This window comes from Ambystoma mexicanum, chromosome 8, assembly GCF_040938575.1.
Source record: "Ambystoma mexicanum isolate Mex_15411 chromosome 8, UKY_AmexF1_1, whole genome shotgun sequence".
Taxonomy (NCBI): Eukaryota; Metazoa; Chordata; class Amphibia; order Caudata; family Ambystomatidae; genus Ambystoma; species Ambystoma mexicanum.
In genome coordinates, this window is record NC_090929.1 from 442,523,750 (window position 1) to 442,538,694 (window position 14,945).

Here is a 14,945-nt window from a genome sequence, read left to right on the forward strand (position 1 = left end):
GCCATCAAGCTCATAGGTGGCAATATGACTTGGTCAGACTCTCCAAAATGTTTCAGAACGCTGACACTTCGTGCTAGCGCGAGTGTGGAGAGAAGGCCGATTACTGGCATATGTGGTGGGGATGGCCATGGGTGCAAGTATTTTGGGATGAAGTCCTGGGTTGGATCAAGGAGTTGAATGGGGTCACCCGTATTAAATCGCCCATGCTGGTCTTGTTTGGTCTGGAGGGGGCGAATATGACAGATTGGTGAAAATGGCTCAGTCTTTGCTTTTGGCTGTAAGAGCGTGCCTAACTATGAAATGGAGGAGTATACATCTGCCGAGCAAAGGGGAATGGACCAATGTGGGCTTGAATATATGTATAATGGAAAGAATAACTGCAGGTTTCCACAGTCATGCAGTTTCCCAGGAAGTGGAGTGGGGTGGATTTATGGATAAATATTTGAACTCTTATACGAACCGGCCGTTGAATACCACAAACGTCTGACTTAAGAGGAGTTTAGAGTGCCTAGTAAGTCCGCTTAATAACCCTGCAATGCACACTTGTGCGTTGGCCAGAAGCCACTGGTTAAGATTTTACTGGTTATTAACCAGAAGAGACAAGGAGGTGGTTTAAGAAGGGAGGAATTAGTACCAAGGGGGGGATAGGGGTGCGAAAGGGGTGGAGGGTTGGAGATAGCTGGGGGAAGTTAATGTTGGGGGTGGGGAGGAGGGGAAATGTGGTTGAGAGATTACAAGATCTGCTCATGATGTTGATTATTGTACTATATCAAAATGAATAATAAAGGAAATTGTAAAAGAAACAGGACATTCAAATGTAATGTACCTATACAATATTATTTGGACTAGATCCCATACTACGTATTCTTCCATTTTCAGAGGTTATGCGTTGAGACAGACCTAATCAGACAACATAGGGAAAAACGGGCTGACTTTTCTCACTCCTCAGTCAAACTACAGGTCGACACATTGTGTATCTTGCCCCAACTATGAAAACTGTCTAAAGTATTATTAGGGCTTTTCCGGGGGTCTGTTCCAGTGTGCTTTTTCAGGATCTGACATACCCTACTTATTCCTGTTATTCTGCTTTGTACCCAATACTTAATGCTTGCGGGAGGTACAATTAATAATGTATGCGTTCTCATATTTGTCAAGTTTATGCATAGTCAGTGTTTTGTAATATGGTTTGTGATTTGAATTGTTTTTATTGAGAAATGATGAAATATGAAACAGTTTTCTAGTAGATCTGTGGTTGAGGTGCAGTGGGTTTCTTGTAACCATTGCACAGAGCATAGTCTAAGGTAACTAATAGACGTGATAAAGGGAGGGGTTGTCTGTTTCCTTGTTCAGCTTTAGATTATTTGCCTTTTTCCCTCACGAAACAGGCCCACGATATCAAAAAAGTGGGACGTACCCAGAGTATTCTCTCCACTCTTCATTGGACCCCAGAAGCCCTCCACTAACCTTTTTCTGTCTCAAACTGTGTGGAACTTTGAACTTTTTGGCACAAGGCCCCATGGCCCCATACATTTTACGGATGGACTTTTAAAGTTAGTGTTGTATCTCTGTGGACCTGTAGTTCTGCATACTAATACTTACCTTCCTTTGCCGGGGTTTATGTAATTTACCCTACTCCAGTGGTTGTATGTATCTTTTATTTAGTGTTGTGTGATATTATATGCTAGTCGTCATTTTTCATAGTGTTATATGGCCATGAATAAATACCTATTTCTATAACGCATTGCCTATGTGTGTTCCTTACACTTTCACTGTGTGCTCATTGAGGACCCCTTACCAGGCTCACCCCTCCTGAGACTTGGCCTTGACCACTGCCACTAAACTAGGTTGTCCTTCAATACATATGTCCACCAGGCAAGAGTATGGAAAATCAGTCCTAACGTCTTGTCTAGGAAGACCCAGGGGTCGTGGGTGCAGAGGTCCCTTTTCTACGCCGGTTTTAGTTTGGGTCGGTCAGTCGTGGTGCTTAGGAATTGGTTCTGGACACCTTTCAGCAGAACACCCAAACAAAGAAAAGATTAAGACTTCTGCGGAGCAGACCACCTCAGGACACCACCTGGGAGCAATGAAGATTAGTTGGAATGGGAGTCACCATGGTCAGGCAGTGTGATCTTCAATGGATGAACAAAGGAGCAGTCGGTGCACAGCTTCTTTTAATTCAAGAAGTAGCACAAGTCCTCCAAGGATGCACTCGGAGCAGCGACAACTGCAGGAGAGTGCTCGTCAGTCCACCGGTTGGTCCAGGGACACCTCCTGAAGGCTCTGCAGGCACAGACCCTCGAGCAGGGGTTTCCAGGGATCAAAGCACAGATGGCCTTATGAAGATAAGGACAGAGGGGTAAGGCTTCACCAGGACTGCACTAGAGTTGATGCCGGTCAGCTTCAACGGCCAACCTCTGTCTTTAGCAAGCTGCATTTCTTTGCAGGAGATTTAGCAACAGTGATCTGTGGAATTGCTCCAGCAGGAAGGAGTCTTTTTAGCCAAGATCTGGACTGGACATGTGCCCAGGTGCACCAATGATCATGATCTGCACCATTCAAACTGGCAGTGGCATCCAATCATGGATCGTCATTTGCTATATCTTCCCAGCAACACATTCAGGCACCAGGATGTGTACTAGGACCTGTCTATTTGCCGCGGAAGCAGCAGTTTTCCCCGGGAAAGGGCTTCCCATACATGGCCATTTCAGACCTGAGAGGGCAGGAAGGAGGCCAAAGCACAATATGGCCAAAGGGCAAGCAAAAACATCTTGGCATGCTAGCTGCCTTAAGTAGCCTTTTCCAGTAGATGCAAGGTGCATGAGTAAAACGTTTAAAACATGGTAGAAACATATCTGCTGCCAACAGCTCATCCTAGGCACATGGTTCATGTAACAAAAAAGTATTTTCAGGAAATAGTTATGAGGATACAAAGTATCCCAAACAAACTTCACTTTAGAGTGATGTGTGCAGTTGTAAGAATACAAGCAATCGGTATTGATAGTCTTATAGACTGATCATTTGCACCATACGTATGAGAACCACAGCAAGTAAAGCTGTCCCTCCAAAAAGTCAGGACCGGATTCATAAAACATATAAAAGAAAGGGTTTCCCCTAGAGCTTTATTGGTGGAAACTAGAATGAATAAAATCTTTGCGAGCAATGAGCAAGTCTATTTAGCAGCAAATGAGCCTTGAGTGCTTTATTTCTATTACAATTGTCTATCCTTGCTGTATCCTGCAAAATCCCTCACCTGCAAATTAGCAAATGACTTTAGCAAGTATTTTAAATCCAAGGTTGAAGCCATTTCGCACTGTCTCCAAAAAGAAACTCGACTCTGAAGGACATTTTTGTCTCGAACATACCCTTCTTTTGAATTGCTGGAAGCGACTAGGGAAGCTGTTCTCCCTCTTCTGCAGAGTCTCATTCCTACTCAGTTTCAACTTTACATATGTTCCCAGCAATCATGGCTCTGCATTTGGCCACTGGCGTTTCCAAAATGGAAATTATGCTCACCTCCATAAAACTGTTAGAATAGCTCCTCTTGTAAAGAAATCTACTCTAGGCCCCATTTCATTATGTAACGTTTGCCCCATTGATGTATGACCCTGAATTGCTCAAATCTTGGGAAGCTTGCTGTAATTCAACTTTACCAATTTATTGATCAGAATCACTTTCTGGATATCTTTCTGTTTTTTGTCCTAGGCATGGAACAAAATGTGTTTTAATTGCATTCCTGGGTGACCTGAGGTATGCCGATGAAGGCCACATGTCATTGTTAGTCATGTTATACCGTTCAGTTGCATTCAACATGGTGGACCATACTATCCTTCTTTGTTGCCTAAAAAACCTTGCTGGAATGTCTGAATTAACTTTATCCTGTTTTTACAGCTACCTGACAGGTGGGTCCCAAATAGTTAAACTAGGCGCCATTCTGTCTAATCCCACCCATTTGATCTGGAGAGTACCACCGGGGTTCACTCTTGTCCTCTTTATTATATAATATCAATTAGCAGCCATGTATGAGTATTTTCCATAAACGCCAGTTGCAGTTCCATTCCTCTGCTGATGACCTGCCAATTGATGTTAAATCGAATGGTCCAACTGGGAATCTTTCTGATCAAGGGGGCTGCTTATTTGAAGTCAGCAATGGGTGATTACTAACAGACTTTAACTCAGTCCTTCAAAGACGGACGTCATGCTATTAAGGCTTAAATATCTGCTGAATAACCCTACTGATGCTCCCTCGCCTGCGGCTGTGTTTGGCCTCGACTTGTTTTTCTAGTAAAATCAGGAACTTGATTTATCCCCAAACTGTCATATTAATGAAGATGTGAAATTGCATTTTTTTCACCTGTGCTTACTCAGGCGGACCCTTCATTTTCTTTTGCCTGGAGACGATCATGCTACATATATATATAAAAGCAATTCAGATAATCTCATACACTGTCTTCAGGCTGTTCAAAATGCAGCAATTCATCTCATCTTGAAACCCATCAAAAGAACCACTTACTCCCACTGTCATTTGTTGCAACGGCTTCCAGTGTGCCAGTACATTGTTTTTAGGCCTGTGTTTAATTTGGAAGTGCTTTCAAGGCCTTGATATGGTTTCTCGATTTCAAGGTTTCTCGCCAAGACTACGGAGAAAGTTCCATACACAAGCATCTTCTGATCATCCCTTGTTCTGGATGCATAACAAGAATAGACAGATGCTTTTCAGTTTGGGGCCCAGACTCTGCCAATCAACTCTTCCTGGAATTACGCCAACTTGATGCCATCGGTCTCTTTAAAAAAAAAAAAAAAAAAATTAAAGACATATACCAATAATTCCTATTATACAGTCACTTTTACTACTTCACCTAGATGTAGGGTTCCTGCCCAGTTCCCTTCAGGGATATGTACATTACAAATACCTAAATAAAATCAATTGTCTTATCTGCATACAGTACCCATAACGTATTTTGTCAGTTCATGTGCTCAGTTCTTCTCCCTCTCCCCAGCCAACCTTGAGCATTACCATCTGTTATGTTGACATCTTGCAAAGCGCCATGCCAAAGGGATTACGTACCCTATTTTTGGCTCACCTTGTTCAATAAATACAATTGTTTGAAGCACTGTTTCCTTCCTGCACCACCACAGTAGAAAGTATGTTATAGCCTCTGAAAATAATTAACCCTTCTATTCACTAGTCTTACAGGGAATTGACAAACATTTCCAAAAGGGCACTTACACTTGAGGAGGCTCTGAGGGGCAGAATGAAGAGAATGAGAAGCATACTTACTTTCATATCTTACCTTACATTGTATTCTGTCTGATGGTGCAAAGGAAGAAGAGGTAGAAAAGGTGCAATAATGGGGTTTCTTTTAACCATGGCGATCACCAGCTATGGTGATAGATTTTGTCCAAATGGGAAATCTATGTTTTTCTGGTGTCCTGTACTTTGTCTAGACTGAGTTGTGCCCTGGAAAGCAACTGGAGACACTAAAGCCTCAAATGGTGGGTCCAAGATATCTTGGACCAATCAAGCCAGGTGACGACATCCAGCTTTGCAGGATCTTAAAAATCACTACTACCTTTTGAAGTGGTTGTTTGCAGCAGTGATCTTAACTTGTTGGCTGTTTCTGTACCGTTGTTGAAGATTACTAGATCTGATGCTTATGAGCTGGATCTCAGGGATGCAGTTGCAGAGGGAGACTAGTCTATCCAGTCTAAACAATTGGTGTCATCTGGTGTGGTAGGCCTCAGTTGATGGCTGCTCTTGGGTGTCTGCATCTTGGGTTTTGAGGGTTTACACCACCTACCTTCTGCAGCAGGAATGTTCTCTCCCTCTATCTTCCACCCAAGGTCTTTATCGTGGTGTATCTGCAGCATCCCGTAGAGAACCCTTATGAGGGTGGGGGCTTTCAAGCATTTGCTGGATGGCTCAAGATTGTAGATTTCTACAATGATCCCATCATTGATGGTGGCCGTGGACACCTTGGCATCTAGGGATGAGGTTGAACCCTCATCAGTGTTGACATTTAGCTTCTCCAATTACGGCAAATGTCTTGCTGTTGCTTCTTTGAGTAAGAGCATCTAGCAGGCTACCCCTCTATGTGGAAGTCCATGACCTCTATAACTTCCGGAGTTAGTGGGTTGGAGAAGAGCCAAGTCAGGGGTTGGAATGGACTTTGCTTGGTTGAACTGTGGGTTCAGATCCAGATGAATCACTTGGAAGAGCTGTTAACCTGGTCTAATTTTAACTGCATCCTGTTTGCTACCCTCTACTTCAGTCTCTGCAGTGATAGCAACCCTTTGTGATGCTCATCCGAAATGTTGTAGATGCACACCTTGACTCTGCCATACTGTCAGTCTTGCCATTACTTTTGAGATACGTGTCAAATATTGCAGGAATGGTGAGATAAAATGGGTGGGAGGAATGGGAATTGGAGGTGGGTGATAAAAGAAAAGGAAACCGGGAAGAAACCGGGCCCCAAAAAACTATTTGTGTTTGCAATCATTTTAAATAGTTTCACTGGTGATTGAGCCCCCTGGACAATTAATATGTTCATCGAAGAAATAGCTCTTATACCGCCATGAAATTGCAGGCTTACTGATACTGCTTACTGATACGGCTGTGCAAATTGGCACCACTCTGGTTAGTTCCTGGTGTGAACATGATCTTTGTTTAAAAAGGAGATTGACGACCGCCTACATCAATTTCATATTCTTTTGTTTAGTGCAGAAAAACCTTTAAACATAAATGTCTTTTTTTTAAATGGGCTTTCTTTCAAGGAGCTACCCCTCTTAAAATGTGTGGCAGGAATGTTGCCAATGCCTGAAGATGTTCATGTTTTAATTAGACTATACATGATGATCACAAAGAGCTAGGTTTAAAAGAAAGTAGCATTCCCTTCACTCCTAAAAGTGCTCCATAATCAGGTCAAGCCTCTGGATGGCAAGATCTTCTTCAGGATTACTCTTTTAATTTGTCTGTCTTCTGCTCTATAGCCATTATGCACTTGCTCATGTTTTCACTTATAAATCATTGTTTTACATTCTTAAGTGTGTTTTAGTTGAGGCTTTCTTTACTCAGATGAATATGGCATTGTCCAGATTGCCATTCTTATCTCCAAGAGAGTCCTTACCACGTTTTAGCCAGGGATGTATTTATCCGCAGTTTTGAAAACCTTGATCTTGACATATCCAGAACTTTTTTTATTTATTTTTATTTTTTTATTTTTGTATCCAGTCTGTGCTCTGATCAGAATATCACAAATGATTGTGGTGGGTTTTGCACTGTTACCACTGGTCATGAAAGCGGTTTTATCTTCATGCAGACTATATGAATAATACAGGAACCATAATTGCAACTACACAAGTTGTCATTTCACCCTCCCTTACATATTCATGTGCATGGTAAATCTGATCTTATTTTTACTGGTCTGTTTTTCTTTCCTACCTATGTGAAGACCCTGTGCATGACAGTGTGGCCCCTGGTCTCCACATGTTGGGGCTTCTTTGTTCTGAGCGTGAGGCCCGTGCATGAATCTGTAAACATAGTCATTAAATTGGGACACTGAAGAGCATTGTGCATGACAGTCAGCGGTCTCATTCACTTCATTGTGCTTGAACATGACTATACAAGGCAGAACGCCCCATTAATGTCCACTAACATGCATGTAATCCCATAACCACATACCATCAAGATTCTTTCATAGGGACGCTAGCAGCAACAGATGTAACACCTCTGTTCCTCTCTGCAGGAGGAGACCTGCGCATGGCCCAGTTCTTCAAAGGCAGCCTTGCTGGGTTGATGATCCGTTCTGGAAAACTTGACAACACTAAGGTGATTGACTGCCTTTATACCTGCAAGGAAGGGTTGGATCTACAACTGAACGAAGGTGTTGGGAAGGGCATAAAGGTAAGGTTCTTTGACTGCACCAAACAAAAATTAAATGATCGGTTTTGTATTCAACACTAACTGATGGCCATATGCTTACCTGAAAACACAAATCTGGAAACCTCGGGCTCTTAAACACTACTTTGGTTGGTTGATTTTGGTAGCTTTTTTAGACCTCTGTTTTTGTCACTAATGTAATGTTTTCTTACAATCGGACATGAGTATTTGTGAATCGATCAGCCACTTGAATCCAGCTTACTGAAGCTTTCTCCTGCCTTTCCTCAACCTTCAACTTTGACCAATTCCAATGCTTGAGTGTCTTCTCCAGCAAATCTGACTAGATCTTTCTCCCTTGCTCTTGCTCTTTTTCGTGCTCTTGCTCTTTTTCGCGCTCTTGCTCTTTTTCGCTCATGCGCTCTTTCTTTTTTCTTTTCTCTTTCTCGTGCTCTCTCTTTCTCACTCTTATTCTCCCCGTGCCTATGGTAGGACTATAGATGACTCTCGTTTTGGTGTACAGGGCTTGTTAGGGAGAATGCTCAGAAATGTGCTAATTCCTCTCTACCTTGGTGACCCCCCAGCACTTTCGCTGGACTCTAGGACTTTTTAATTTTCAACCTGGAGAGAGTGACTTTTTCCCCCACTATCATGCATGTTACTGTGATTTAAACTCGTTTTTTTGGGGTTTTGGAGTCTGACAAACTCCATAGGCATCAACTTTTTACATTGTGACTCATAGCACCTTCAGTGTAGTGGCACAGGGAAGTCTTTCAGATTTCCCAAAGGTTTAAATACCTTCTCTTGCATAAACTACTGTTTCCAAGAGCAGTACATTGAAATTGACTTTGCTTCAATTGTAATTTTCTGGGCCCAGCACACACTATCTTACAATAGGGTTCTGGAGGGGCATACTTAGTGTGCCCTTTGTCTAGTTTCTAATGTAACTATTTCATGTTACCTTTTCTACAATTAATAGCTGGTGGCAGTGGTTTTCTTTAAACTACCATTGGGAGTTTTTACTGCGGGCTGCGTTCGCAGCTGCAGTAAAGCACCCACGGGTGCTGATTTTGTCAAAATAGCCCCGGTCTTCTTTTTTTGCCATTTCTTGCTGCAAAGGTCCTTCTTGAGAATTACTTTGCACGCCAACCCACATTTGGTCCCTTTGATCATTTGTATTTGGCGGGATTCACAAGTGAAGCCCGCCTCTGGCTCCAGTGGTTTATAGTGAATATTTCGAATTACATTTTTTCGAATGCAAAGATGTCGAAAAAATTAAGTCCATTTTTTTTGTTGAATGTTTCCTTTTTTTATGCGGGGGTCCCCCCCAAAACCCCTGTTTTTTTTCTTTAACACTTTATTTTTCTTCCAAAACCCCCCAAAAAACGTATTAAATAAAAAAAATAATGCATTTGAAAAAAAAAGTTCAACTTTATTTTTTCGACATTTTTGCATTTCGAAAAAATGCATTCGACATATTGACTGGACACCGGCTCCAGTATGTCTGGCGGGGGCAGGAAGTGAGGGAGGTGCCCAAAACTACCTGTGCGTAATCCCCTTGGTTACAGGAATGCACCCAAAAGTGATTGGCCGGCTGGCTGTCCGGCAAGGACAGCCACCCTGCTGTGTGATTGACAGCTAGGCTGGAATGAATGGGATAAACCTGCATAAAAGGTGAGGCTTATTGGCTTGGAAGACAGTTGACCGCTGGACGAAGGAATCCAAAGAACTACTTGGAAGAGACGCCTGCTGCAATTCCTGGACCGTTGGTTTGCCTGGTGAAGCCCCGCTGCTGTGCTGAAGCTCTGAATTCACCTCAACTAGGGAAGCCCTGCAAGGACGACTTCTCCCGTTGAGTTGGTGGGACCAATCAACTCCAAAGTTAACTTGTTTGGACATCCTCTCGAAGCTGGCTGTACTTCTGCTGCTGGAACTGTCAGGGAGCGGAACACCAAATCGAGTGGATCGCTTTTAAGTCTGACCCGAGCGCTAGGAAGATCCCCACCCCCGGACTACCCTGATGCAGGAATGACTAAGCCTGATCCACCTGAACAGTGTACTGGACCCCAGAAGCAAGGAAAGTCTGAAGTGGTATTCGAGAACCGCAGTGTTGCTATTTGCTGTCGGATGCAAGGAGCTGAAATGCCAAAGTGCCTCCGAATTGAAGTTTGCCCATTGCTGCTGCCAACCGTCCTGTTGTGTTGCATGAGTCCCCAGAAGTCCTCCCTCTTGTCCCCACGACTGAGTCACAGGAAAAAAGGGTCTGCAGAGCCACACAGGAACAGAAGCCAGCTGGAACCATTTCTTCTAACCAAAGTTACTGTACACTCTAAGAGAACTTACCTCTTGTCTTGTAACCTTACTTGTTCTCAGTTGAGACTGTCTTGGTTGCTCCTGTAGAGTTGCTTGCATCTTCTACACCGCACAAGCCCCCCAGCTTGTGCCCCTACATTGATTCTACTTTTTCTACAAATACTTCTAAAACATTGTGCAAGACTTTTGCTTACCTGCAAGAAGTGCTTCAGCTCGTCAATTGACATTGGCTGGCCTGGCTCCCTGAATGATTATTCTCTCCTCCGATTGTGTTGGTCTCTCCTTCCTTCCAGGAAAGGGTTAATCTACTTTGCATTGGGGGGGTTCAACATTTTGTGATCTCCTGTCTTATTCTAAAACCTCTTTACTTTATCTTAGTACTGCTCTAAATGTACCAGTGCTATATTAATGTCCACCGTGTCCTAGCTATTTGTCACCCTAGGGTGTAGGAAGTATGTGTGCCATCCCAAATGGGTACTTGCTGATTTAAAGAAATTAAGAGTGTACATTTTGGAGTGTATTTGTGTGTTACTATTGGATTGCCCCTTCAGAAGAAGGCTTATTCAAACTGACTGTTTTAATAATTGTTTAATCAAGAAACCTTGTATGTAAGAGTTTATTTGGATACTTGTAACTGTGAATCTCTGTGTAACCACCCTACTGCTCACATTGACCCCTCTTGAGATGAGCCTGGCTGCTCAGCCACACTACCAACCTGTGTAGAACAGACCTATTCCAAAGGTTGGGTTCCTATTGCCAGGTGGTCAAGGTTGTTGTAGTGCACCGAAAGGGTACTGCACCAAATCTTGCCTAACAGGCCTCCAACTCTTCGTATAGGCCCGAACTACCTAAAAGGTTTAATAGTTGTGGCTGGGCAGCCAGGTTCATTTTAGGAAAGAGGACTGTAGTAGAGTACAAATACCTTTGAATACAAACATAAGGAAGACACTTGCACACTTGTAGTTCTATATCATTATTTATTATACACACTATCCAAGGTTAAGTTCACTTTTCAATTCAAGTAAGAGAGCCTTTAATTCATATGTACAGTAGGACTTAGCAGATGTAACTAACTTCAATGGTAAACCTTAAGTTGCAATACAGGTAAGGGATAGATTTGTATGTATACTAATGTACTTGTAACCAAGAGACCTCACCGTCGCCTGTGAACCACTTAATCTAAAACTTTACAAATTCCCATGTAACAGCGCCTTGATGACTCTGGGCTGTAAGTGCGCTATACAAATGCAAATAAATAAAATGGTTTCTTCAGGTTAGCAAACGCATTCATCAACCAACAATCACAGACTGTTAATGCTGGTAAGTAAAATAACTTTCTACATACTTGTAGAATATTTGGAAACCATTCAAGGTAAGTAAAAGCACTTCACAATTATTACTTGGAATCACTATTTCAGGAAAGAAGGAATTAATCAAAACCTTATGAGTCAATTGGAGGGCAAAATAAGTAAGGCATATGCTGTAGAAAGTCAGGAGTACCAGAAGAGGACTTGTAGCAAGTAAGCACACTTTGTTGTGACAAAGGTTCAGGGGCTTTGGAGAAGTCTCCCTGTAGACGCACAGATGTATGGCCTGGGCAAACGTGTATGGACAAACTCCCACACGTACAAATCTGCACTCCAGCAGCACAGGAGCAGCAAAACAATTCTAGGTAGGGTCTACCAAGTCTCACAGTACCTTAAACATGGGGATCATGCAGCAGACCCTGTCTACCAATTCCTGGCCGGGCAGACTGAAGAAAGGACACTGGATGGATCTCGCAGCAGCAGTCGGGTGGAGGGGCTCTCCGCAAAGGATTCATTTTGGTTTTTGCACCCTTTTTAAAGCAGCAGTGAAGAACGGTTACTGCCCTATCAATTCAGCTTGCTCTCCTAGTGTTGGGTAAGAATTAGTGCAGTCCAACTGGTGTGGGACTGCACAGAATGTGTCTCTTGGTATTGGGTAACCCACCTTTTAATTTAGGCCTGTACTACACAAGTTTGTAGTGTGACTGAGCAGCCAGGCTTATTTTAAGAGGGGGAATGCAAGCTGTAGAGCTGTGAAATGAAACCAGTAAATACAAGTATTCAATTAAACACTTAAACTTATAAATATGTATACACAAAGATATTTAAACCGTTCTTTAAAAAGCAGTAATTACCTGTAACATTAATCCTCAGTTAGGGTTCAATTCGAAAAGTGAACAATAAAGCAGGCGAGTAATTCATTCGCATGTTACACATGTTCCAGCATCCGGAGGTGATGTCATTTGAGGTCAGTATAGCATTTATATAGTATGACCTTTGCAATATTTGAGTTTTTAAGGAAGGAAAGGTTAGGGTTAGAACAGACTGATGGGTTAGAAGAACAGTTGGATTCTCCCAGAGGGATGCAGGCAGCCTATTATACCAGCATTAAAGTGGTCAACATTTAAAACCTGTAAGGGAACAAGTACTGCCAAAGAAAATCGGTTCAGAAGGAGGCCTTTAGGGAGCCAGGACAGCCAAAGTCAATGTGAAAAGTCAAAGTTCTGATGCTCTTTTTCTTAGAAAACTGTTCTTAATTAGTAAGTGTTCAAAAGAGAAATCACAGCAACTCAAGAGGCGGCACCTTTAGAAAGCACAAGCTGTAAGGCCAATGCAGATAAGATGTGGTCAACTTAGTGTAGGGTTAAATCGCACTCCCAAAGCTAGGAAGCACCCCAAATGGCAAAAGGATAAAATACCCCAAGCCCCACAGTACTGAAGAAAGGGTTCCAGCTGGTTGCCTTCACGTTGCAATGCAGTAGACCCTTGTTCCTGGTCCTTGATCAAGCTGACGAAAGGGAGGACGTCTGGCAGGCTCCTGCGGCAGCACTCTCTCTCTCTCTCTCTCTCCCTCTCTCTTGAGCGAGAGAGGGGGACTCGGCAGCAATGGATTTCCTTCAATTCAGCGGCTTTGTAGTTTTGGTGCCTTTTTCTCAGCACCAATGAAGAACGAAAAGCTCTGGTTAGGATTTTCTTGATCCCTTTGTTCTAGACTCTGGTGAGGGGACTCTGGATGCAGATTTCTTGCTTGTGTAGGATCCTCTGGATGCCCGCGAAGATATTTGGCTTCTGCAGCCTTGGAAAGTCGCAGCAAGTCGGGGGCTGTGCCAAATTAGTTTGTCTCAAGTCCAGTTAGTCCCACCATCCTAAGGGAGGAAGTCTTCATTTACAGGTCTTCCCTGTTGATTTGAAAACTGGGTCAGCACAGCTGCAGGGCTTCACCCGGCACTTCGCGTCCAGGACGGTGCTGCTGGTGTCTTCTGTCATTTTCTGCTTCGGGTGTTGTCCTCCAGTGGTTGACTCTGCTCTTATTATGAAAGTTCCCATTCATTCACAGCCCTAGGTTATCAATCACACAGCAGGGTGGCTGTCCTCCAGGACGGCCAGCCGGCCATTAGGAACTGGTTTCACTCGAGCACATCTAGAGACCAAGGACAGGGGAGTTTCGGGACCCTCCCTCACTTCCTGCCACTGGAGCCTTTCACACAAAGGACTCGAACATAATGCAAACAGAGTAAACACCTAGAAGAAACAACAAGAAATGGCCAAAAAAAGAAGACGGGGGGGCTCAGGGGGAGGGGTTCTTTTTGGGGAAAATTGTCACGCTTGTGTGCAGCTCTGCAGCCGAGGTATCAGCCTGCTGATCAGATACATGTCACTAGGTAGTAAAAAAGAAACCACTGCCACCAGCCATTCAAATAAGTTAGTGTAACTAAATTTTACCTGAGGAATAGGTTATACATCGGAACACCAGCTCCCTCCTTTCCTCTCTCTGGCTGCCCGCTCTGGGTCCTCTTCCTTCTCCTACCTGTGAGGCTAAGAACCTTGGTCATCTTAGACTCCACCCTTTCTTTCTCTCCTCACATTTCTGACGTCTCTAAGAAGTCAAACTATCAGCTGCACCTCCTCTGAGGTATTCTTCCCTTCCTCGCTTTCCCCCAGAAGCTCACTGTCTCCAGAGCTCTGGTCCTTTCAAGGCTGGACTACTGCAACAGCCTCTTTCTAAATCTTCCTACCTCTACTCTCCATCCTCTACAACTTATCCAGAACAGGACTGTGAGACTTCTCCTTGACCTCAAGCCCAGGGATCGTATCTCTCCAGCTCTGAAATCTTTTCATTGGCTCCCAGTGGCAGCAAGGACCAAATTCAAGACCCTCTACATTGTCCAAAAGGCCTTCTGGGGCCTGGGTACGCACTACCTCCAACTCTCTTCCTAAGTTTCTCCCTTCTGCTCATCCACCTCCAACTCTGAGGGTCAGCTGCTTTTCCAAGCAGAGAGTTGGGGGCAGATCTTTCTTCAGATGGGGCCTCCCTCTGCAACATCCTCGCTGCCTCTCTCAAGCTTTGCACCATCTTCGGTTCCGGAAGCAACTCAAGACCTTCCTCTTTGCTTCTGCTTTCTCTCTTCCTCTACCCTGCTGATGACCTGTCTGTTCCACGTACCTGGTTTACCTGGCCACCCTCTGAACTTGGGACCAGGTCCCTGTCCTGTCCAGTTGCACCTCACACTGCCTCTTGGGGGGGCCCCCCTAGCACTTGTCGGTATCTGTAACCTTACAGTCCACCCACTCTCTGCACTTATTAGACACCTGTTGGCTGCAGCCTCAGATTACCGGCACTTAGCCACCTGTTGGCTGCACCCTCAGATTACCGGCAGCAGATTACCGGTACTTAGCCACCCGTTGGCTGCACTCTGTTACCTGCACTTCTCCTTCTCCCCTCCCTTGTGAAC

The 14,945-nt window shown here is 43.9% G+C and overlaps 1 protein-coding gene across 4 annotated transcripts in view; it reads left to right on the forward strand.

Moving 5' to 3' along the window:
- CLSTN1 (calsyntenin 1) overlaps positions 1 to 14,945 on the forward strand; it is an 842,090-nt gene that overhangs the window by 678,649 nt on the left and 148,496 nt on the right. For all 4 annotated transcript variants that reach the window (XM_069610016.1, XM_069610015.1, XM_069610017.1 and 1 more), the window contains one exon: positions 7,743 to 7,900. In XM_069610016.1, the coding sequence (XP_069466117.1) occupies positions 7,743 to 7,900 (158 nt within the window). The remainder of the gene's footprint in view (positions 1 to 7,742; positions 7,901 to 14,945) is intronic.